This window comes from Caenorhabditis remanei, chromosome I (genome assembly GCF_010183535.1).
Source record: "Caenorhabditis remanei strain PX506 chromosome I, whole genome shotgun sequence".
Classification (NCBI taxonomy): Eukaryota; Metazoa; Nematoda; class Chromadorea; order Rhabditida; family Rhabditidae; genus Caenorhabditis; species Caenorhabditis remanei.
In genome coordinates, this window is record NC_071328.1 from 2,282,993 (window position 1) to 2,306,821 (window position 23,829).

The 23,829-nt window shown below is 37.9% G+C and overlaps 6 protein-coding genes across 6 annotated transcripts; 2 read left to right on the top strand and 4 right to left on the bottom strand.

Annotated features, from left to right (window-relative positions):
* Window positions 1-1,005: 1,005 nt before the first annotated feature.
* GCK72_000303 (uncharacterized protein) lies at window positions 1,006-6,868 on the bottom strand (the record flags this gene model as incomplete). Its single annotated transcript, XM_053722401.1, has 5 exons — window positions 1,006-1,113; window positions 1,525-1,681; window positions 3,809-3,874; window positions 4,018-4,076; window positions 6,845-6,868. 5 exons carry the CDS (start codon window positions 6,866-6,868, stop codon window positions 1,006-1,008), a joined length of 414 nt encoding a protein of 137 aa, XP_053591046.1.
* Window positions 6,869-11,788: 4,920 nt separating this feature from the next.
* GCK72_000304 (uncharacterized protein) lies at window positions 11,789-13,810 on the top strand (the record flags this gene model as incomplete). The annotated part of the gene is made up of 7 exons (XM_053722402.1): window positions 11,789-11,882; window positions 11,974-12,074; window positions 12,127-12,260; window positions 12,310-12,436; window positions 12,819-13,064; window positions 13,108-13,234; window positions 13,569-13,810. The coding sequence occupies 7 exons, from the start codon at window positions 11,789-11,791 to the stop codon at window positions 13,808-13,810; spliced, it is 1,071 nt and encodes a 356-aa protein (XP_053591047.1).
* Window positions 13,811-14,292: 482 nt separating this feature from the next.
* GCK72_000305 (uncharacterized protein) lies at window positions 14,293-16,029 on the bottom strand (the record flags this gene model as incomplete). The annotated part of the gene is made up of 6 exons (XM_053722403.1): window positions 14,293-14,540; window positions 14,583-14,709; window positions 15,404-15,530; window positions 15,575-15,705; window positions 15,755-15,885; window positions 15,936-16,029. 6 exons carry the CDS (start codon window positions 16,027-16,029, stop codon window positions 14,293-14,295), a joined length of 858 nt encoding a protein of 285 aa, XP_053591048.1.
* Window positions 16,030-16,345: 316 nt separating this feature from the next.
* GCK72_000306 (uncharacterized protein) lies at window positions 16,346-18,149 on the bottom strand (the record flags this gene model as incomplete). The annotated part of the gene is made up of 7 exons (XM_053722404.1): window positions 16,346-16,590; window positions 16,652-16,778; window positions 16,826-17,071; window positions 17,470-17,596; window positions 17,645-17,775; window positions 17,826-17,980; window positions 18,026-18,149. 7 exons carry the CDS (start codon window positions 18,147-18,149, stop codon window positions 16,346-16,348), a joined length of 1,155 nt encoding a protein of 384 aa, XP_053591049.1.
* Window positions 18,150-19,831: 1,682 nt separating this feature from the next.
* On the bottom strand, window positions 19,832-21,621 carry GCK72_000307 (uncharacterized protein; the record flags this gene model as incomplete). The annotated part of the gene is made up of 7 exons (XM_053722405.1): window positions 19,832-20,076; window positions 20,131-20,254; window positions 20,302-20,547; window positions 20,951-21,077; window positions 21,127-21,257; window positions 21,308-21,456; window positions 21,504-21,621. 7 exons carry the CDS (start codon window positions 21,619-21,621, stop codon window positions 19,832-19,834), a joined length of 1,140 nt encoding a protein of 379 aa, XP_053591050.1.
* Window positions 21,622-21,831: 210 nt separating this feature from the next.
* Window positions 21,832-23,613, top strand: GCK72_000308 (uncharacterized protein; the record flags this gene model as incomplete). The annotated part of the gene is made up of 7 exons (XM_053722406.1): window positions 21,832-21,955; window positions 22,002-22,159; window positions 22,210-22,340; window positions 22,389-22,515; window positions 22,890-23,135; window positions 23,181-23,307; window positions 23,366-23,613. 7 exons carry the CDS (start codon window positions 21,832-21,834, stop codon window positions 23,611-23,613), a joined length of 1,161 nt encoding a protein of 386 aa, XP_053591051.1.
* Window positions 23,614-23,829: the final 216 nt, after the last annotated feature.

The following is a 23,829-nucleotide window of genomic DNA, read 5'->3' on the forward strand; positions in this document are numbered from 1 at the left end:
TGCTCTCCCCACCCTTATCAACGGTTTCAACGAAACTCTTTTTCACTTTTTTAGAGAAAAATGAAGGCTTGGCTGGTTACTTGTGACGCAAAACGGGGTTGGTTTGGTGGTGATAAGGAATTGGGAGAATAAGAATAGGAGAAGAGGTGTGAAAATGACTGACCGGGGGTACAAATTTAATGGGTTTCGGATGTCAAAGGAGCAACAAAACAGAAAAAGAGTGACTTTGGTTGTGGTGGAAATATGTACGCTTGGTGAATAATTAGAGAAATGGAGGGATTCGGCCGTGTAATTTTTGAAAGAGTCTTACGGTACGGTCTCTGAAGGCTTTTTTCGAAAAGCTACAGCCCTACTACCAGCAAACGCAGCTGTTTTGACTGATGGGCTCTTACACTCACTTAAAACGCAATATTATCAGCTGAAAAATCTACCAAAATGTAGATCTCAACGAGTTCTATGCCCGTGACCTACTACGGGCCGGATGTCTGTTCGTTAATATGCCGCGGGCCGGGTTAGAATGGCTTTTTTTGGTTATTTTCGCGTTTTTGGCACTTTTTCCCGGCCCGCGGCACATTAACGAATAGCCATCCGGCCCGTAGTAGGTCACGGACATAGAACTTGTCGAGATCTACATTTTGGTATATTTTGTAAGAGCCTAACATTTTAACTACCGTAAAAAAATCACTAATTTGAAAAAACCACTAAAATCATACTTGTCAACCGGACCGGCTCGTAACTCGCGTCAAAATGAATATTATGAGCTGAAAAATGTACCAAAATGTAGATCTCAACGAGTTCTATCTCCGTGACTCACTACGAGCCGGATGGCTATTTGTTAATGTGCCGCGGGTCGGGCTAGAATGGCTTTTTTGTGAATACTTCTGAACAAAAAAGGGCAGGGTTTCGTCAGGACAGACTGAGAGGGCCGGGGTTCAGAAAGATTGAGGTCTCCTATGAAAATTGTAAACTACCGCAATAATCACCACTTAACATTAGTGGTAGTTTCTATTTCAAGCCGCAGAGATGAAGTGATGAGAAACAAGGCACCAAACTTTTCGTATTGACACCGGAACGTTTCAAAACCAGACGCTTTGAAACCGTGAAGTTTCGATGCTATAAGTGAAAAAAACTACTCAAAAGTGAGGGATTTTCTGCTCAATTTCACACGAATCGCAAGAAATGTCTTATTTCTTCAGTTTCGAAATAGCTCGATTTCTAAACGTCTGGTTTTAAAACTTCCTGAAACGTTTGTATTCGATCTACAGACGTGCATAAAATGGAAATACTTTCCCAAGAATCTTGTTAGTTTGTTTAGAGGATTCGCTCTCTGATTGTGAGAGAAATTTACCATTAGGAAAGTGTGCTCAAGAATTCCCTGACAGACGCGACCCCAAAAAAGTTCCTTCAAGCTAAATAAGGAAAACTGTTTTAAACTTGATGAGAAAACGCTTTCCATGAGCAATGTAAAAACCGCCCGTTTTTCCGCTTTCTGGTATTTCCAGATGTCCCCACCACAAAGCTCACCTGCATCAACCTCTCCTGTGTCGGCGCGGACGGCGGCGACGGCGTCGACGATGCGTCCGAGTTCATTGTGTCGCGGTGATCGCATACCGACGGCGTCGGTATCTCCTCCCACACGACGAACGTGTCCTCGCGACGGCGTCGCTGATTTCCACTTATTCTGGAATTCGTGGTTTTACGACTTGGTGAATAATATATTGTGCATTATATTAATTCTTTTCAGATTTTTTTAGAGGCATAGTAAAAGGCCAAAAACTCTAAGTTTTTAGACGATAACAGTACAATGGAAATACTGTGAGGCACTGTAGTCTAGAGAGATACTGTAAATGAAAACGTAGAATTTTTAGAAAATCCTAAAGAACACTATGTTTTGGTCAATGTTCCATTGAAAAATTACCCAACATTATTACCAAGTCGCTACTCAATTGTCAATGTCAAAATTATAATGGTTGTGTAGATCAAAACTAGATCTCCATTTTTGTAGTTGACAACTTTTTGATAGCTATTCACGCTTTTGAAATATAGGCGTTCAAAATTAGCCGCTGCAAAGGAGGCAAGAGAGCATGCGAAAAGAGGAGTGCGTCTCGCTTCTCTGCGTCTCTCCTCTCCTGCTCTTTCGCGCCTCGAAAATTGGCTATCTTTCAAGGCGCATATCTCAAAAGCGTGACTAGCTATCAAAAAGTTATCAACTACAAAAATGGAGATCTAGGTTTGATCTATACAAAAAATTAAAAATTGACAAATTTGAATCAAAATAGACATCAGGACGGGATGTCAAAGTCACGCTATTTTTGACTGAAATTTCGTTATTTCGCGGATTTTTTTTTCATTGGAGCGCGTTTCCTTCCATTTATTACCAAAACACCTGTCTAGTCTTGTGGTTTGCTTTTTGATGTTGTTTTTCTCGTCCTGTTTTCTTTACTATCAAATATTACACACCACCCACATCATAATTACTAAACCCCTCTCAAAAACAACAAATACTAAATTTTTATTGCTTCGTCCTCTTATTGCAGAAAAACAAGAATACATATTTACAAAGCAGTCAAAAAAAAGGGAAAAATTGAGGGAAAATGAAGAATTCGGAAAAAATTGAAATGGGAGGAGGAAAACTGGAATAAAATTTCAAGGTTACAGGGTTTTGGACAATTTCTTTTGGAGAGACTTAAAATCTTCTTGGGGAAGGAGTAAAACATATAAATAGTACTCTTCTGGGGCTTTTGAACATCAAAAAATATCTGAATTAAAATTTGAGTTTTTTGAAGTTTTTCCAATATTTAGAATTTTTTACTATACTCCAGAATTCAATCAAAAACTAGTTATGCATCAAAAAATTGGATTTTTTCATACTTGCAACGGGCCGGGCCGGTCTGGGCCGTGACGAGAATTTCCACGGCCCGGCCCGGCCCGAAGGCCCGGCTGAAAAATTTGAACTGAAATTTTGAACGAAATTTTGAATTTTTTTGAATTGTTTCCCAAAAATGTCGAATTTTTGACTATACTTCAGAATTCAATCCAAAACTAGTTATGCATCAAGAAATTGGAATTTTTGGTATAAAATTTTTAAAAAATTCAAAAAATTCGGTAAAAAATAGGTTCCTTTTCTTGAAACCGGGCCTTCGGGCCTTGCAGGGCCGTAAATTTACAAGTATGGATTTCTTGGTGTAAAATTTGAAAAAAAAATCAAAAATTTGGTAAAAAATAGGTTTCTTTTCTTGAAACCGACCCGAACCGGAACGAAAAAAATTATTTTTTTAAATTTCTAAAACTTTCCCTTTTTTTATTGGAAAAAAACTTCCAAGGACTGATTTTATGTAGGTTTAAAAGGTTTTCAGGAATTTACATATGGAAAATTTTCAGAAAAATCTCAAAAATTCAATCCAGGCTAAAAGCGAAAAAATGAGAGGTACTAATTTTTCAAACAATGGATTTCTAGGCTATAATATCTGGGTCAAAACTCCGGGAAAACGAAAAACGTGTGTAGATCAAAAAAATGCCGAAAATCGATTGTACATATAGTCGTGTAAATGTTTCTTTCTCTCTCTGTGTTTCCATTTTAGCATAACAAAAAAAAAAGGAAAATTTTCGAAAACATTCAGGGGGGTCTCTCTGAGTCTCATCTTTCTATTTTTTGATTTTTTTGTGTCCTGATCTGGCGCGCCGTTGGCGCGTTTTTAAAAAAACTTTGCGAAAAACCGTGAAATGCGGTTGGTTTTTCTAGTGAAAAATGACATTATCCTGTCAAATTTTGTGATCTACCTCTATTATAAGGGCACTGAAAACTCACTTCAATCGCAATTTCGACGGCAACTTCTTCGGTCGTTTCATTCGTTTCTCCTCGCCGTTTGACGACCTGAAAATAGGGAAAAAATCAAATTAGATTTTGTGAGAAGATACCAGTAATAGGTAACAATAGAAGACCGACGTTTTTTTGTTATTTCGGTGTACAAAAGACGGCGAAATAACAAAAATCGTATAAGAAAGAAAAGAACTCACTCTCCCCATGACCAGCATCCTTGACGTTTGTCATGACGACTTGACCCGACTCCCATTATCTGCAAAAAAAGTTTCAGTTTGAAATTCTTGTAAAAAAGAGCTTCAAATGCCGATTTATAGCAACAACAAACTGAGAAAAAAGGAAATTTTAGTCAAAAATTGCGTGACTTTGACATCCCGTCCTGATGTCAATTTTTATTCAAATTTGCTAATTTTTACTTTTTTATATAGATCGAACCTAGCTCTATGTTTTTGTAGTTGACAACTTTTTCATAGCTATTCACGTTCTAGAGATATGCGCCTTTAAAGTTGGGACCGCTCGAGGAAGAGAGGGAGGGAGACGCAGAGAAGCGAGACGCACTCCTCTTTTCGCACGCTTTCTCGTCTCTAATCTTTAAAGGCGCATATCTCGAAAGCGTGAAGAGCTATCAAAAAGTTGTCAACTACAAAAATAGAGATCTAGGTTTGATCTACAAGGTCAGTATAAATTTGAATCTATTTAAAGACAAAAAATGACTGTGGCGGGGTTTCAAATATGAGCAATTTTAATTTTGACCTTCTATAAACTGGCGAGCTAATAGTGGTTAAAAAACACCCTGTACTTGTTAGTGTGAATTGAATAATTTCAGAAATAAGTATGTAAAAAAAAGAAAATTTTAGTCAAAAGTTGCGTGTCTTTGACATCCCGTACTGATGTCAATTTTTATTCAAATTTGTCAATTTTTAGTTTTTTGGATAGATCAAATCTAGGTCTCTATTTTTGTAGTTGACAACTTTTTTATAGCTTTTCACGCTTTCGAGATATAAGCGTTCAAAGTTAGCGACTTTCCTTGAGCGAGAGAGCGTGCGAAACGAGGAGTGTGTCTCGCTTCTCTGCGTCTCTCTCCCTATCTCCCGCGCACTGCTCTCAAGCTGCAATCTTTGAACGTTTATATCTCAAAAGCGTGAGTAGCTATGAAAAAGTTGTCAACTTCAAAAATGGAGATCTAGGTTTGATCTACACAACCATTATAATTTTGACATTGACAATTGAGTAGCGACTTGGTAATAATGTTGGGTAATTTTTCAATGGAACATTGACCAAAACATAGTGTTCTTTAGGATTTTCTAAAAATTCTACGTTTTCATTTACAGTATCTCTCTAGACTACAGTGCCTCACAGTATTTCCATTGTACTGTTATCGTCTAAAAACTTAGAGTTTTTGGCCTTTTACTATGCCTCTAAAAAAATCTGAAAAGAATTAATATAATGCACAATATATTATTCACCAAGTCGTAAAACCACGAATTCCAGAATAAGTGGAAATCAGCGACGCCGTCGCGAGGACACGTTCGTCGTGTGGGAGGAGATACCGACGCCGTCGGTATGCGATCACCGCGACACAATGAACTCGGACGCATCGTCGACGCCGTCACCGCCGTCCGCGCCAACGCAGGAGTAGCTATGAAAAAGTTGTCAACTTCAAAAATGGAGATCTAGGTTTGATCTATACAACCATTATAATTTTCACATTGAAAATTAAATAGCGACTTGGTAATAAGGTTTCAAAAAGTTAGGTAATTTTTCAACTGAAAATGACAGAATCATGTGAAACTTTGAGCAAAACTCTGACCGCAAAAGTGTTCTTTGGGAATTTTTAAAAGTTTTCCAATAAAATGGAAAATCCGTTCATTTATAGTATTCCCCTAGACTACAGTAATTCGTTTTAGACACTTTGGGTACTGTCACGCTTAATTTCAAATCCTTTTGTAAAAACAAAAGTTCCGAAACCTAAACTACAAAAATTATAATCTAAAATTAAAATAATTTCGGAAACATTACATGTTAACGCTTCGTCACCCGTTCTTAGGTGTCTTGTTTCTAAAAATTCGTCGTTTTTTTTTCTTATTTTTTTCTTATTTTTCTTATTTTTCTCGTGAATTCCCTACCGATAAACAACTATTATTCATACATTTTACTAGCAATGTTTCAATGATCAACACATTTTTATTCTAGGCCCCGCCCCTGTTTTGGAGGCGGAGCTTGAAGTGCGCTCTATTGATAAACGGGAGGGTTACGGTAGAGAGTTGGTAAGTTTCAAAATTTCACCGCGACACGCAGCGCACCTTAAAATTGTAAAAATCGAAAATTGGTACCTACCGTAACCCACTATTGCAGCAGAATTTCAGCAAAACTTTTTTTTTGACAGAAATAGTTTTTTCCCCCAAAATTTCCAATTTTTCAGGTCAACCCGTCCAAAGTAATTAGGAAAATGATAATTAGGAAAAAAGAAGGAGAAGCACCGAGGAGCCGCACGGATTATAGCTTTATCAGTTAACGGAAATTTCTAGAGTTTCTTATCAAGAAATGATTTGTAATTGAATGCTAACTTAGATCTTCATTTTTGTAGTTGACAACTTTTTGATAGCTATTCACGCTTTCGAGATATGCGGCTTTAAAGATAGGCGACGAGAGAGTGTGCGAAAAGAGGAGTGCGTCTCGCTTCTCTGCGTCTCTCCCCTCCTGCTCTCTCGCCGCCACAGGCCAATCTTTAAAGCAATCTTTAAAGGCGCATATCTCTAGAACGTGAATAGCTATCAAAAAGTTGTCAACTACAAAAATGGATATCTAGGCTTGATCTATACAAAAAGTTAAAAATTTGCAAATTTGAAGCAAAATTGACTTCAGCACGGGATGTCAAAGTCATGCAATTTTTACATTAAAATTTCTTTTTTTTTCTCAATTTTTTTGTTTCAGAACACCCTAAAACTACAAAAAACGCAATATTACAAAAACGAGTGTGACCTAAGGTCCCAGTTTTAAAACGTCCTAAAAAAAACCACCTACCTTGGCGTAAATCGCCTCTAGCATTCAATGGCTATCTCGATTTGAATAACAGCGTTGAATTGAGTGGGGGGCGGGGCGATTATGCGGAGGAGGAGTGATTCTGGAATAAAATAAAGAGGATTATGCAAATACGCACCATTGATAATCGGCGTTGGACACGAAAGAGAGAGAGAGAGGGGTACAGTAGGATGATAATAAGAGTGAGCAATTAAAGCGTGACTGCGCAAGTGCGCTCCATCGATAATCGGGGCAAAAATATTAAAAATCGAGGATGATGCAAACGTGCTCTATTGAGAATCCGTCAAAAACTATATTTAGACTCAAAAAACCGAAAACTCGCAAGTGCGCTCCATTGATAATTAGTTTATAACAAAGAGGCGAATTATCATTAGAGCGCATTTGCAGAAACAAAATTTTCATAAGTTCAGTATAGCCACCTCAAACGACCGCTACCTCAAGGACCATGAGTTAAGTTATCATTAGAGCGCACTTACTAACTACATATCCTTAAAATATCAAATTATCAATAGAGCGAACACCACAAAACTACCGTAACCATAAAAACCGTTGCCCCTTTATACCCCCCACCTGCAATAAACCGGGGGTTCCCCGATTTCAGAAGAAAAACTGAAACTGTTGGAAAGGGAAAGAAAGAGAAGGGACAAAATTTTACGAGAGAATCATAAAGTTTTTTATCGGTTTTGATGTGTGAAATGGAAGGGAGGAACAATTGGAAAAAGAAAAAAAAATGGAAATTGAATATTTATTGGAGAAAAAAGGAAATTTCACTTAAAAATAGCGCGACTTTGACATCCCGTCCTGACGTCAATTTTCATTCAAATTTGACATATTTTATTTTTTTTTATAGATCAAATCTAGCTCTACATTTTTGTAGTTGACAACTTTTTGGTAGCTATTCACACTTTTGAGATATGCGCTTTTAAAGTTGGGCACCTCGAGGGAGAGAGAGAGGGAGACGCAAAGAAGCGAGACACCCTCCCCGTTTCGCACGCTCTCTCGTCGCCTATCTATTTCAAAATCTAGAAGAGCTATCAAAAAGTTGTCAACTAACAAAGTGTGTACAATGTTATGTTCTATATTTTCAGTTGACAATTTTTCGATAGCCTTTCAAGATTTTAAGATAAACTACTTTTTTCGAAATTCCCGTAAGCAACTGACTAAAGTATTCTTCACGATGTAATTGCGCTCTACTGCACTAAACCCAATAGATCGCGCTTGGTCACTATTCTATAAAAACTGAGGTCAAAATTAAAAATTAACGAATTTTTTGAGTTTTTTCTCAAAAAAGTAAAATTTTTTACTACTTTCACAATTTTTATGAAAAATTGGTGCCTAAAGTGCAACTCATTAATTTCCTTCTTGCCTGTTCACCGATTTCTCTCCCTGCCGCGTGACAACTAACAAAAACTAGTTAGAATGGGTAAGTACACCACGTTGTGGTCAAAACAAGTCGAATTTTTTGGTATAAATCAGAAATTCTACGTGATGGAAGGATAGCTCTAAAAATACTGCAAACAGAGCTGTGCGGAAGTAAAATTTTCAAAAAAGGAAGAAGGAAGAAGGAAGAAGGAATAACATTTTCAAAAAGGAAGAAGGAAAAAGGAAGAAGGAACGAAAATTTTCAAAAAGGAAGAAGGAAGAAGGAAGAAGGAAGTGAAAAAAGCCCGGAAGAAAGAAGAAGGAAGTTGGGTCCGAACCCGGAAGTCGGAAGTTAATTTTGAAAATGAAAAATTTGAGGAAAAAATTTTCTAGCCATCCCTGAAAACCAATTTTGGCGTTGTTTTGCATACAAAATTCCATTAAAAATCACCAAAACTCCGCTGAAATTCCGTCGAAAATTACAAAATTTTTGTGAACTTTTAACACGGAAGTCGGAAGTGGCGAACAATTTCAACGGAAGAAGGAAGAAGGAAGAAGGAATAAAATTTCAAAAAAGGAAGAAGGAAAAAGGAAGAAGGAAGTGAAAAAATGCCCGGAAGAAGGAAGAAGGAAGAAGGAAGAAGGAATTCCGCACAGCTCTGACTGCAAACTAGTCAAAAAATTGGACCAGATTCAATAAGACATTTATCAATATGACCGTTACAAAATGCAAAAAATAATTGGCCCCGGGGGGAATCGAACTCCGGTTGCGAGATTTCTGGTCAGACTCCTTACCGGGTAGGGTAAAGGTGTTGTCTCCTGATATAGGTGGCCGCCGCCGCCACCCTCACTTTCTTGATGGTCCTCGCCGCCGCGCGCCGACTTCCGCTCTTTTGGCTTAGGGGATAAGGAGTCTGGCCGGTAAAATTGCATCGGAGGTTCGGTTCCCACCTCGGGCTATTATTTTTTGCATTCTTCAACAAGGCGAATGGCACTAATTTCGTCGGATTTGGATGGGTTTTTGAAACTTTTTTCTATGAAAAGTAAGTTTTGATTTTTTGAAACTTACATAGCATTTATCATAAGATGGAAATTTTGGGTGGTTTTGATTTAAAAAATCCTTGTAAATATAATATTTTTAGTACTTCGAATCACTAACCGAAAAATATTTACCAAGTGACCAATCGGAAATGATAGAAACCAGTTTCACTCATTTTTCAATGAAATCGAAACAAAAAGAGAACAAAAAAAATAAGAAATCAGATATATAAGGGCATGATACCTTGAGACAGAGAGATGGAGAGAGAGAGAAGGTCATCGATGAGGGCGTAGAAAGAAAAAAAGAGAGAAAAAGTGAAAGAGAGACGGTCTTTGAAGAAGAAATACACATGCATACACATCGATTCCTTCTCTTTCCCCCCACCCTTTTTCACTCTTCTGTATTCCTCTGTGTCTGCGTCTCTCTACTCTCTATCGCTTCGCGCCACCGAACTGTTCTTGATTGACACTAGGGGTGCGGGGGGACCGGCAGAAGTGTTGGAAACAATGAAAAAAGAAAATGCAAAAAATAAAAAAATGTTAAGGCGGGCGCCAAAACCGAACCCAAGACCCCAGGTCGACCGGTGGACGTCGGTGGACGCCGCACCCACCTGAGCCAAACGGACGAGAGAAGAGTACAAAGGGGTGGCGGTATAGGTGCGCGCGCCTTTCAAGGATTTGAGAAGATTAGCTTTAAAATTTTTTGCAGAAATTGTGTTTTTTCTAAAATGAAATATTGTTGCCACAAGACAGGTTTGATATGAAATGAATGAAAAAAACCGTCAAAGATTGGAGAAAAAGAGAAGAAAAAAGAGGCAATAATTGTGTTGGCACACACACACACATACAAACACACAGAAGGGCGAGGAAGGTGGAGAGGAGCTGATAATACTGACCTACTCTTTCGTCCCCTACACTGATAATGTATATGATAATGGAAGAGAGTTTTGCAAGTCAATACGACGAATATGACATTTGATGCAATTCGGGAGGAAAGAGACTAGAAAAATGAATTTGAGAAAAAAAAAGAATTCCAGGGCAAAGTACTGAAGCCAATTCAATTTAAATGAGGAGTTTTAAGGTTTCTATTGGACTTGGAGGGATCAAAATTCGAAAATTCGGAAAGTCACAAACGCGCTCCACTGGACTCATCACAGCGTGCGCCGAGCTCTCCTTTATCACCACCCCCTGCGCCCTCTCCTAAAATCTGCCACCGTGGCCGAGTGGTCAAAGGCGGCGCCCGTCGCGCTGAGTGTCCCTGGTTCGAGGTTTTCCCCACGGTTACAACTTTTTTTGTAATCTTTTTCTGGAGCGGAAAAGGTATTAGAACGAGTGTTTGAGTATTTTAAAGGCGAAAATTTTTGAAAAAATAGTGGTACTGATAATGAAAGTGACGTTTTTTCTGATTTCAACTTTTTAAGTATTTAAGTATTCCTTAAAGGAAAAGAATTTAAGTTTAATTGTCCAATTTCCGGGGTGGGACAAGAACAAGATGATCCAATTAATTACACAGTTACACAGTACCGATACATTCCATTTAAGACACGAGACACTTGGCGTTCTTCTTCGACTTCTTGTGATCAAAAAGAAGAAGAAGAATGGGAGGAGAGAACAAAGGAGAATCAAATATTGTGTGGTATTTAGTTGGTGATAAGGGAGGGGAAGGATGGGAGATGCGTACATATGGGAAAGAAAGAAAAATGGGAAAAAATGTGAAGAAAAAAAAGTGGGAGGATGTGAGAACATAGTGGTCAGTTGTATAGGTCTTAGAATTTGCAATCACTTTAAAAAGTTTTTGTAATACAAAAAAACTAACTTGAAATCGTCAAAAGTCAACTTTTACTAAATAAACCACCAAAAAAACATATTTTAAAAAGAAAAAATTGCGTGACTTTGACACCTCGTCCTAATGTCAATTTTCATTGAAATTTGCCGATTTTTAATTTTTTTATAGATCTAACCTAGACCTTCATTTTGTAGTTGACAACTTTTTGATAGCTCTTCATGCTTTTGAGATATGCACCTTTAAAAATGGCGGCTTGAGAGCAGCGCAAGGGAGAGAGGGAGGGAGACGCAGAGAAGCGAGACACCCTACTCTTTTCGCGCGCTCTCTCGCCCTCTAACTTTAAAGACGCATATCTCAAAATCTAGCAAAGCTATGAAAAAGTTGTCAACTACAAAAATGGAGATCTAGTTTTGATCTACAAGGTCAATATAAATTTAAAACCATTCAAATACAAGAACTACTGTTGTGACGAGCTTTCAAAAATTAGCAAACTTCAAAGACATATATCTCAAAATCTCAAAATCTAGCAAAGCTATGAAAAAGTAGTCTACAAAAATGGAGTCGAAGACTTTATATATAACATATCCAAACGTTGGACAGAGCAAGGAACGAGACGAGGAATAGATAGAGGTTTTAAAAATCGCGTGTTCTCATTTTTTTCAGATTACGTCGTCGATAAAACTTTTGCCACACATGTTATCAAAAAAAAATAGTCTTAAAACAATTATTTCAATAAAAATATGACAACTAACAAGATTTTTGCCTTGTTTTTGGTATTTGCATTCATATTTCAAGCGGTGCTTCTGATTTTGACCTATAAGTATCCGAGGAGAAGTGAGTCAAATTTTTGTCCGAAAAAAAAGGATTTTTTCAGCTGTCCAAACTCGTAAATTATTGGAAAATGTAACTTGTACTGATTTGCTAGACGAGTGGGACACCGATACGCCCGTTTTATTGATTGATTTGGATTTTTTGGAGAAGTTAAGTCAAGAAGAGTGTGAATGGAATGGGACAGCGAAGATCAAGGTATGTAGATTTACGATGGGGTAGATTTACGAGGAGTACTGTATTTTTTCAGATTGGAATCGATGAAACTCAAAAAGTCGATAAATCTGTCTTCAATCACTCCCCATTTGAAGTTGTTTTTTATTCTAACAATGATAGTAAAGACTTTTTGGAATTTCATGAGGAGCCACGACGGATTATTCCAAAGTAATAGATTGATTAGCCCCTGATCTCTACCTAATAGTTTTTTTTCCAGAAATTTCGAGAGGCGATGGGTTGGCAATTTTGAAATTCCTACGAATACTCAAAGATTTGCCGAATTTTGGAAACGATCGAAATATGTGGAGTGTCTTGGCCTAGAGATGAATCGGAATAAATCAGAGGTCAGTCAACTTTGACAGTCTCTTCTGATGTTAGAAGACGTTCAAAAGTTTTGAAAATATAATGAATGGGTAGATCAAATCGAGATCTTTATTTTTGTAGTTGATCACTTTTTGATAGCTTTCCACGCTTTCGAGATATGCGTCTTTAAAGGTAAGCACCTGAAGAGCAGCTTGAGGAAGAGAGGGAAAGAGACGCAGAGAAGCGAGACGCCCTCCTCGTTCCACACACTCTATCGCACCGTAATCTTCAAAGGGGCATACCTCAGAACCCTGCACAGCTATCAAAAAGTGCTCAACTAAAAAAATGTGTGAAATTTTAAGTTCTTCATTTTTGTAGTTGACAACTTTTTGATATCTCATCACGTTTTTGAGATAAATTCAGAAAGCCTACCAAAATGGTCCATACTCCGCCACAAAACTAGCTGAACTCCGAGATGAACTAGTTGATATGGGAATGTATCCATTTCTAAACGGCGGAACTTTTCTCGGATGGTATCGTGAATGTACAGTAATCCCACATACCTACGATATGGATATCGCAGTATTCAAGGAGAACTACAATCCGGAGTACGCGGAGAAAGTTTTGAACGGGGAGAGCGATTTCGGATTGCGTAGAAAGTTTGGAATGGTTAGTGGGGATGGAAATAATCTATAAATTGAAAAAATTGTAGCTAGAAGATTCTCTGGAATTGACACTCTACCCCTATTGGGACCAGGGATTATCAATCGATTTATTTGTGATGTATGATGGAATGGAGAACGGAACATTGACTCATCACTATGTTTCTGGTGTTAATAGTAAGTTCATAACTAACTAGGGAAGGATCCTGAGTCCACAAGTCGTGACCTATATCATTGGAAAGCTGCGAAAACGCTGATTCCAAATATATATTCAGTTTTTGGCCTCGAGGTTTTTTAATTAGAGAAATCGGGGTCAAAGTTTCAAGTTGTGTGAATAATATCGGTTTAAGGGTGACCTTGTTTTTCTCGAATAGCAGGCCTCGAGTGGCAAAACTGAGTATATATTTAGAATCAGCGTTTTCTCAGCGTTCCAATGATATAAGTCACGACCCATATCCCACGTTACAAAGTTACGATGCCTTCAAATTCCTGAACACCATGATATTTCCAGGCGACGGCACAAAGTACAGATACACCTACCCGATGTATGACCCCTGGTGTGCCGCCGTCCTCCATGATCACATATTTTGGGTGTCATGTTCTCCGATGAAACAATTGAAGCATGAATACGGACCACTTTGGTATTTGGATCACCCGACATCTCGATATGACTGGAGTAGTTCTGGAAAGAATGTGAAAATAGTCGGGAAGTTCAGCAAGGAGGAGATGGAGAAGTATTATTTGTATTACTAGTATTCTATTAATTAACATTTCGTATATAAATTCTTTGTTGGTTTTTCAGTCATCTCCAATATTCAGTTTAAAAAAAGTCTTTGCTATCATTGTCAGAACTTCAAATGGGGAATGATTGAAGATGCCCTTATCAACTCCATAAGTCACGTCGATTCCAATCTGAAAAATACAGTACTCTTCGTAAATCTATCCCATCGTAAATTTACATACCTTAATCTTCGCTGTCCCATTCCATTTACACTCTTCTTCACTTAACTTTTCCAAAAACTCCAAATCAATCAATAAAACGGGGGTAACGGTGACCAGCAAATCAGTACATGAAATTGTGGTTCCATTTTACAATAATTGCAACCTCTCTCCCCAAAAACCGTAACCGTAAAGACTCGACTCCGTCAATTTCTATTTGTTTTTTTCCCTTTTTTGTTGTATGTGTTGTATTCCCGGTTCTTATATTTATCATGACCCAACAAAAATTGAACAAATTAATTCTTATATTTCAAATAATACTTCTTCATCTCCTCCTTGCTAAACTTCCCAACTTTTTTCACATTCTTCCCAGATTTATTCCATTTATATTTATCAGTTGGGTGGTCTCGATACCAAAGTGGTCCGTATTCATGTTTCACTTGCTTCATCGGAGAACATGACACCCAAAATATGTGATCATGGAGGTCGGCGGCACACCAGGGGTCATAGATCGGGTACGTGTATCTGTATTTTGTGCCGTCTCCTGAAAATGTCATTCAGGAATTTAATTGTAACTTGGACTTACTATTTAGACCAGAAACATAGTGATGAGTCAATGATCCGTTCTCCATTTCATCATACATCACAAATAAATCAATTAAGGGACGACGTGTTCCTTTCATAAAAACAGTCAATTCCAGAGAGTCTTCTAGCTACAAAATTTCAGATAATTACTCGATTTTCCCTATTCCTAATAACCATTCCAAACTTTCTACGCAATCCAAAATCACTATCCCCGTTCAAAACTTTCTCCGCGTACTCCGGATTGTAGTTCTCCTTGAAAACCGCCAAATCCATATCGTAGGTATGTGGGATTACTGTACATTCACGATACCATCCAAGGAGTGTCCCGCCGTTTAAATAAGGGTACATTCCCGATTTTCGCTTGTTTAGTTTTTTTCTCGCAGGTTTTCATTACCGCTTTTCATTTTTCGGCAAGCATTTTTTACGCTTTTTGAAATTAATTTCTACACAAAATTAGAAAAAAACAGCATTTTTTACCACTGGGAAATGAAACGCGTCAAAAATTTGCTTTTTAAAAACAGGCGAAGGCGGCCTTCGCCGGAAATGAAAAAGGCGAAGGTTACCGTAAAACGCATTTTTAACATCACTACTTTTTGATAGCTCTGCAGGGTTTCGAGATATGCGCATTTAAAGATTGGGATGCGAGAGAGTGTGTGGACGGAGGAGGGCATCTCGCTTCTCTGCGTCTCTCGCGCCTCTTTCTCAAGACGCTATAACTTCAAAGGGGCGTATCTCAAAAGCGTGAATAGCTATCAAGAAGTGGTCAACTACAAAAATGAAAATCCAGGTATGATCTATCCATTGATAAGAAATAACACTCACTTTTGACTTTTTTCTATTCATTTCGAGACCAAGACACTCCACAAACTTGGAGCGTTTGTAGGATTCTATAAATCTTTGAATATTTGTAGGAACTTTGAAGTTTCCGATCTGACGGGTCTCGAATCTTCTGAAAACAAAAACTATTAGGTATAAGCGGGCCAATCAATGTACTTTGGAATAATCCGTCGTGGCTCCCCATGAAATTCCAAAAAGTCTTTGTTATCCGGACTATCATAAAACACAACATCGAATCGATTAGTGTCGATAATCGATCTGTCTTTGTCCTTCACGTGGACTCCAATCTAAATCCTCGTAAATCTACCCAAGTCACCGTAAATCTACACAACCTACCTTAACCTTTTTCGTCTCATCCCATCGACAATCCTCCGTTTTCAAGTTTTCCAAAAAACTCAAATCAATCAATAATACCGGAACTTCGGGATTCCATTTCTTCAGTAGATCATCACAGGAAATTATTAAGTCTTGAAAAAGATGAAAACATTATTTTACCTAATTTTGAAGTATTACTCACATCTCGATGTTTTGGAATTGTTGTAGATCAAAACCAAAAGTATCACTTGAAGTATAATCCCAAAAATCAAATTTCTAACCTGTCTCCGCGGCATTTCGTGTTCGCTTTTACCCAGAGAAACTAAAAGTGTGGAAAAGATTTTTTTAGTTTCTCGGGCTAAATAAAAAGGTAACACTTTGTTCGCACACGTTTATTTTTTAAGGTAAAATTCTGCGAGGAACGTGCAAAAAATATACGTTGAACGATGGGACAGTCTGTAACGTTCAGGTATCGCAGATCTCCCAATTGACCTAATTTTGTTTTAAATTGGTTTCACATGTGCTCTCCATCCAGAGTTCAATTCCATTCAAGCAAAGAGTTTGTGATTTTATTAACGAGTTTTTATAAATAATTAATTAATCAATAGACAACTATTTATATTCCAAATAATACTTCTTCATCTCCTCGTTGCTGAATTTTCCAACTCTCTTGACATTCTTCCCAGAACTATTCCAGTAATATTTGCCAGTTGGATGATCCAAGTACCAAAGTGGTCCGTATTCGTGTTTCAACTGTTCTATCGGATTACAAAGAATCCAAAATAGATGACCATGCATTTCAGCGGCGCAGGAGGGTTCTAGAAGGAGATGGGTGAATCTGTACTTTGTGCCGTCACCTGGAAAGTTAAGATTTTTTTTGTTGAAAGATAAATTTTTTAAACTTTCAATGTCACTTACCATTTAGCCCTGGAATATAACGGTAGATCACTTTTCCATCCTCCACATAGTCATACATCACAAATAAATCAATTGCTGGCCGCCCTTCTTCCTTCGAAACTACTGTGATCTCGTGGGAGTCTTCGAGCTACAAAATTTCAGATAACTTATTGATTTTTCCATTTCCCCACTAACCATTCCAAACTTTCTACGCAAGATGAAATCAGTCTCTCCTCTCAAAACTTTTTCCGCGTACTCCGGTTTGTAGTTCTCCTTGAATACTGAGAAATCCAAATCATAGGTATGTGGGATTACTGTACATTCTCTATACCATCCAAGGAGTGTCCCGCCGTTCAAATAGGGGTACATTCCCATATCCATTAGTTCATCTCGGAAACGAGCGAGGATACCGGCGGACTCTGGACCGTTTTGGTAGGCTTCCTGAAAACCGTTATATCTCAAAAACGTGATGAGTTATCAAAAAGTTGTCAACTACAAAAACAAAGAGCTGAAAATTTCTCACACTTTGTTAGTTGACCACATTTTGGTAGCTATGCAGGCTTTTGAGATATGCGCCTTTAAAGAGTGGGGGGGGGGGGGCGAGAGAGCGTGTGGAACAAAGAGGGTGTCTCGCTTCTCTGCGTCTCTCGCGCCTCTTTTTCAAGACGCTATAACTTCAAAGGGGCGTATCTCAAAAGCGTGAATAGCTATCCAAAAGTGGTCAACTACAAAATTGGAGATCCAAGTATGATCTATCGATTGATGACAAATTTTAATCAATTTTTCGTTACCTGAGTTTAAAGGGTAATGTCAAAATCGAGCGCTTTCACAACACTCACCTCTGACTTATCCCTATTCATCTCGAGACCAAGACACTCCACAAACTTGGATCGTTTGTAGAATTCAATAAATCTTTGAATATTTGCAGGAACTTTGAAGTTTCCTATCTGACGGGTCTCGAATCTTCTGGAAAATGGAAAATTTAAGTTTCAAACATTTCAAAAAATTGAATACTTTGGAATAATCCTCTTCCCATCTTCATAAAATTCCAAAAAGTCTTTGTTATCCGGACTAGCATAGAACACAACATTGAATCGATTGGTGTCAATGATCGATCCATTCTTGTCCTTCACGTGGACTCCAATCTGAATCCTCGTAAATCTACCCAAGTCACCGTAAATCTACATTTACTTACCTTTACCCTCTTTGTCTCATCCCATCGACAATTCTCCGTTTTCAAGTTTTCCAAAAAATCCAAATCGATTAATAATACTGGAATTTTGGGATCCCATTTGTTCAGTAGATCACATGAAATATTTAAGGTTATCGGTTGATTATAAGGCAGTGAATCTGAAAAAAAAGATGATTTTATCTGAAAAAGTCCTGATAACTCACATCTCGACGGCCTGGAATTTTTGTAGATCAAAACTAGAAGCACCGCTTGAAGTGTAATCCCAAAAATCAAAAATCGAATGAAAGCTGGCTTAGAACCTCGGCTCAAAAAATTTGTGGACGACATTTTTTCAGTTTTTGACTGAAAAAATCGAAACTGGGAGAAAAAAAACACGTGGTTGGATATCGTGTCGTTGGCAGAAAAAATTAAAGGGGGACACGCTCAAAATACATTTTTAGCATCAAAATTAGGTATTTTTTCACGGAAACAAAAAAAATATCATTCTCGCCGCCTCCGCACCCCGATAGCCTACCAGGTAGAATATCTGGCCAGTAATCTCGCGTCCGGGGTTCGATCCCACCTACAGTGACGATGCCAAATCATCAAAAATTCTCAATCTCTCAATAGAGCGCAACTGACGTTCAGTTGAACTTACTATTAACACCAGAAACATAGTGATGAGTCAATGTTCCGTTCTCCATTCCATCATACATCACAAATAAATCAATTGATGGGAATGTGCCAGAATTGCGCGGAATTCCGACTCTCGTCTTCCGGATAAGGAGTTTTACTTCGAATTGAAATTTAGGAAGAATACATTTCGCAGAAATACATGAAAAAAATGGTCAAATAGGACAGAAAATAGGCTTTTCGACAGCCAAAAACCAATTTTCCAATGATTTTAGCGAGTTTTATGATTTTTCTCTTGGAATTTGAAACATTTGCGAAAAAAATCTACTTCCGACTTCCGGCACCCCACGAAAATCGGGGTGAGCCTTTAAATCGAGGAACGAAAATCGGGGAAAGTCCGCACGGTCGAACGCAAAGTGCGGCGCACTTTTTTCAATATTTTTTTTTCAGCGATATTTTGGCAAAGTTTGTGCGATTTGTATATTCTATCGGTATGAAAATCTCATTCTAATCATGAATTTTATTGATTTTGTAAAAATAATGTTTATTTTTTTGTTATTTTGCCTGGTAACCATGTAAAGGGGCTCAATTTTGATATGTTTTCAGATTTGACTTCCAGCTTTCTACCACTGTTTCTCTTCGTGCTAAAACCACTCAATTTCTGTCGGACGTCTTCGGAATTGAAATAAAAAAATAAAAACGCTAAGAATTTGCTTACAACATTAACTTATTACAGAAATACTACGATGGATCTTCGTCAAGTGCGGTTTATCTTTTTTCTTTCGCTTGAAAAATCGTTTTCGATTCTGAATATAATTTTTCTTTGTCGGCAGCTTATTCTTCATTTCTTTTTCATCTTCAGCATTACGATTGCTTTCACCGAACCTATTTGAAATACAGACCAATTCCCCATCTTTGAGATTTCGATTCTCTTCGATAAAATCCGTTGCTATGGAAGTTTTTATTCTTATTATCTTCTAAATAAACATTATTTTTACAAAATCAATAAAATTCATGATTAGAATGAGATTTTCATACCGATAGAATATACAAATCGCACAAACTTTGCCAAAATATCGCTGAGAAAAAAAAATATTGAAAAAAGTGCGCCGCACTTTGCGTTCGACCGTGCGGACTTTCCCCGATTTTCGTTCCTCGATTTAAAGGCTCTCCCCGATTTTCGTGGGGTGCCCGACTTCCGACTTCCGATTTCCGGGCGTTTTTTTTTATTTCCGGCTTCCGACTTCCGACTTCCGTTCTAGAAAAATCACTTCCGCACAACTCTGGCATGTGCTCTCATAGTTGCGAAATGACCAGACTGGGATGGTGGTAATAACACAGTACAATTTGTGATTTTATTCAAGAGTTTTCACAAAAACTAATTAATCAATAGACAACTATTTATATTCCAAATAATACTTCTGCATCTCCTCCCAGGTGAACATACCAGCTGTTTTCACATTCTTCCCAGAACTACTCCAGTCATATTTGCCGGTTGGGTGATCCAAATACCAAAGTGGTCCGTATTCATGCTTCAACTGTTCTATCGGATTACAAAGAATCCAAAATAGATGACCATGCATTTCAGCTGCACAGGAGGGTTCTAGTAGGAGATGCGTGTATCTGAATTTTCTGCCGTCGTCTGGAATTTTATGATTATATTGAAAGTTTCAAAATGTTTGATGCCACTTGCCACTTAGGCCTGAAATATAACGGTACGCCAACTTTCCATCCTCCACATAGTCATACATCACAAATAAATCGATTGTAGGCCGCACTTCTTTCTTCGAAACTACTGTGATCTCTTGGGAGTCTTCTAGCTACAAAATTTCATATAACTTATTGATTTTTCCTTTTCCTCACTAACCCTTCCAAACTTTCTACGCAATATGAAATCAGTCTCTCCTCTCAAAACTTTCTCCGCGTACTCCGGTTTGTAGTTATCCTTGAATACCGAAAAATCCAAATCACGGGTATGTGGGATTACTGTACATTCACGATACCATCCGAGTAGTGTCCCGCCGTTTAGCAATGGATACATCTCCATATCGATCAGTTCGTCTTGGAAACGAGCTAGTATATTGGCGGAAGTGGTACCGTTTTGATAGGCTTCCTGAAAACCGTTATATCTCAAAAATGTGAAGAAATATCAAAAAGTTGTCAATTACAAAAAGAAAGAGCTTAAAATTTCTCTCATTTTGTTAATTGACCACTTTCTGATAACTCAGCAGGTTTTCGAGATATGCGCATTTAAAGATTAAGGTACGAAAGAGCGTGTGGAACGAGGAGGGCGTCTCGCTTCTCTGCGTCTCCCCTCTCTCTGCTCCTCGAGGCGCTCTCCAGGTACCTATCTTGAAAGGGGCATATCTCAAAAGAGTGAATAGCTATCAAAAAGTTGTCAACTACAAAAATGAAGGTCCAGGTATAATCTATCAATTGATAAACAATTTTAATCAATTTCGCGTTACCTCAGTTTAAGGGGCGTTGTCAAAATAGAGCGCTTTCACAAAACTCACCTCTGACTTATTTCTATTCATCTCGAGACCAAGACACTCCACAAACTTTGATCGTTTGTAGAATTCAATAAATCTTTGAATATTTGTAGGGACTTTGAAGTTTCCGATCCGACGGGTCTCGAATCTTCTGGAAAATCGAAAAATTATTGATTTTCTCTATAAAAAATTGATCTCACTTTGGAATAATCCTCTTCCCATCTTCATTAAATTCCAAAAAGTCTTTGTTATCCGGACTATCATAAAACACAACATCGAATCGATTAGTGTCAATGATCGATCCGTTCTTGTCCTTCACGTGGACTCCAATCTAAATCCACGTAAATCGACCCAAGTCACCATAAATCTACATTTACTTACCTTCACCCTCTTTGTCTCATCCCATTGACAATCCTCAGTTTTCAACTTTTCCAAAAAATCCAAATCAATCAATAATACTGGAATTTCGGTATCCCATTCGTTTAGTAGATCATCACATTCAGTTATCGATTGATTATTAGACAGTGAATCTAAAGGAAAAAATCATAAGTCTACCTGAATTTCCCTTATAACTCACATCTCGACGGCTTGGAATTTTTGTAGATCAAAACTAGAATCACCGCTTGAAGTATAATCCCAAAAATCAAAAATCGAACTGAATTAGCGCATCGGCTCCAAACATTTATCGACGACATTTTTTCAGTTTTTGACTGAAATAATTATCGAGGGTGTGAAAGAAAACACGTGGATGAATATCGTGCCGTTGGCAGAAAAAAAATAAATGGGGACACTAAAAATTTATTGTAAGCGTGTCCCCATTTTGTTTTTTTTGCCAACGACACGATATTCAACCACGTGTTTGTTTTTCTCGCAGTTTCGATTTTTTTCTCTGTAAAACTGAAAAAATGTCGTCCACAAGTTTTTTGAGCCGAGGTGCCAAGCCAGCTTTTGTTCGATTCTTGATTTTTGGGATTCTACTTCAAGCGGTGCTTCTGGTTTTGATCTACAAAAATTCCAAGCCGTCAAGATGTGAGTTTCAGGACTTTTTTTAAAGATAAAATTATCCTTTTTTCAGATTCACTACCTAAAAATCAATCGATATTTGCAAATATTTCATGCGATGATCTACTGAACGAATGGAATCCCAAAGTTCCAGTATTATTGATTGATTTGGATTTTCTGGAAAATTTGAAAACCGAGGATTGTCGATGGGATGAGACAAAGAGGGTGAAGGTAAGTAAATGTAGATTTACGATGACTTGGGTAGATTTACGAGGATTCAGATTGGAGTCCACGTGAAGGACAAGAATGGATCGATCATTGACACCAATCGATTCAATGTTGTGTTTTATGAAAATCCGGATAACAAAGACTTTTTGGAATTCAATGAAGATGGGAAGAGGATTATTCCAAAGTGAGATCAATTTTTTATAGAGAAAATCAATAATTTTTGATTTTCCAGAAGATTCGAGACCCGTCAGATCGGAAACTTCAAAGTTCCTACAAATATTCAAAGATTTATTGAATTCTACAAACGATCCAAGTTTGTGGAGTGTCTTGGTCTCGAGATGAATAGAAATACAACAAATGTGAGTGATATGGAAATTCTCAACTTTGGCAGCGCCCCTTCAATTCGTTAAACTTAAAAGTTGTTATCATTCGATAGATCATACCTGGATCTCCATTTTCCCAGTTGACAAATTATTGATAGCTATTAAGGCTTTTGAGATACGCCCCTTTGAAGTTACAGCGTCTTGAGAAAGAGGCGCAGAGAAGCGAGATGCCCTCCTCGTTCCACACACTCTCTCGCACCTCAATCTTTAAAGGCGCATATCTCGAAAGCCTGCATAGCTATCAAAAAGTGGTCAACTAACAAAATGTGGGAAATTTCATGCTCTTTGTTTTTGTAGTTGACAACTTTTCGATATCTCTTTACCTTTTTGAGATGCACACTGATTTTCAGAAAGCCAGTCAAAACGGTCCAGAGTCCGCCGGTATCCTCGCTCGTTTCCGAGATGAGCTAATCGATATGGAGATGTATCCATTGCTAAACGGTGGTACTCTACTCGGATGGTACCGTGAATGTACAGTAATCCCACATACCCGTGATTTGGATTTTTCGGTTTTCAAGGAGAATTACAATCCGGAGTACGCGGAGAATGTTTTCAGGAATGGATCTTCCTTCAGAATGAGTAGAATGCTTGGGAAGGTAGTGGAGATGGAAAAAATTGAAAAAATTTGAAAAATTTTGTAGCTTGAAGACTCCTACGAAATCACAGTAGTTTCGAAGAAAGAAGGGCGACCTGCAATTGATTTATTTGTGATGTATGACTATGTGGAGGATGGAAAAGTGATCTACCGTTATATTCCAGGGCTAAATGGTAAGTGACATTGAAAGTTTTAAAAATTTAACTTTCAACAAAAACCCTGTATTTCCAGGCGACGGCACAAAATACAGATTCACCCATCTCCTACTAGACCCCTCCTGCGCCGCTGAAATGCATGGTCATCTATTTTGGATTCTTTGTAATCCGATAGAACAGTTGAAGCATGAATACGGACCACTTTGGTATTTGGATCACCCAACTGGCAAATATTACTGGAATAGTTCCGGAAAAAATGTGAAAAGCGCTGGGAAGTTCAGCAACGAGGAGATGAAGAAGTATTATTTGCATTTTAAAGGATGATTTAATAAAATAATTTTTTTGTGGTTTTTTTTTAAACGATGTATAAAGTATTGATTACTGTTTGATGAATTCGTAGACCGTCTGCTTTTTGTGGATTTACACGGTAACATATTGAACAGGCGTTGCGTGTGGCTTCACTGAGACTTTAGTTGGTAGAGTAAAAAAAAATCGGTGAGAAAAAAATGGGCGGAGTCACGAAACCGGTAAACATTTTTA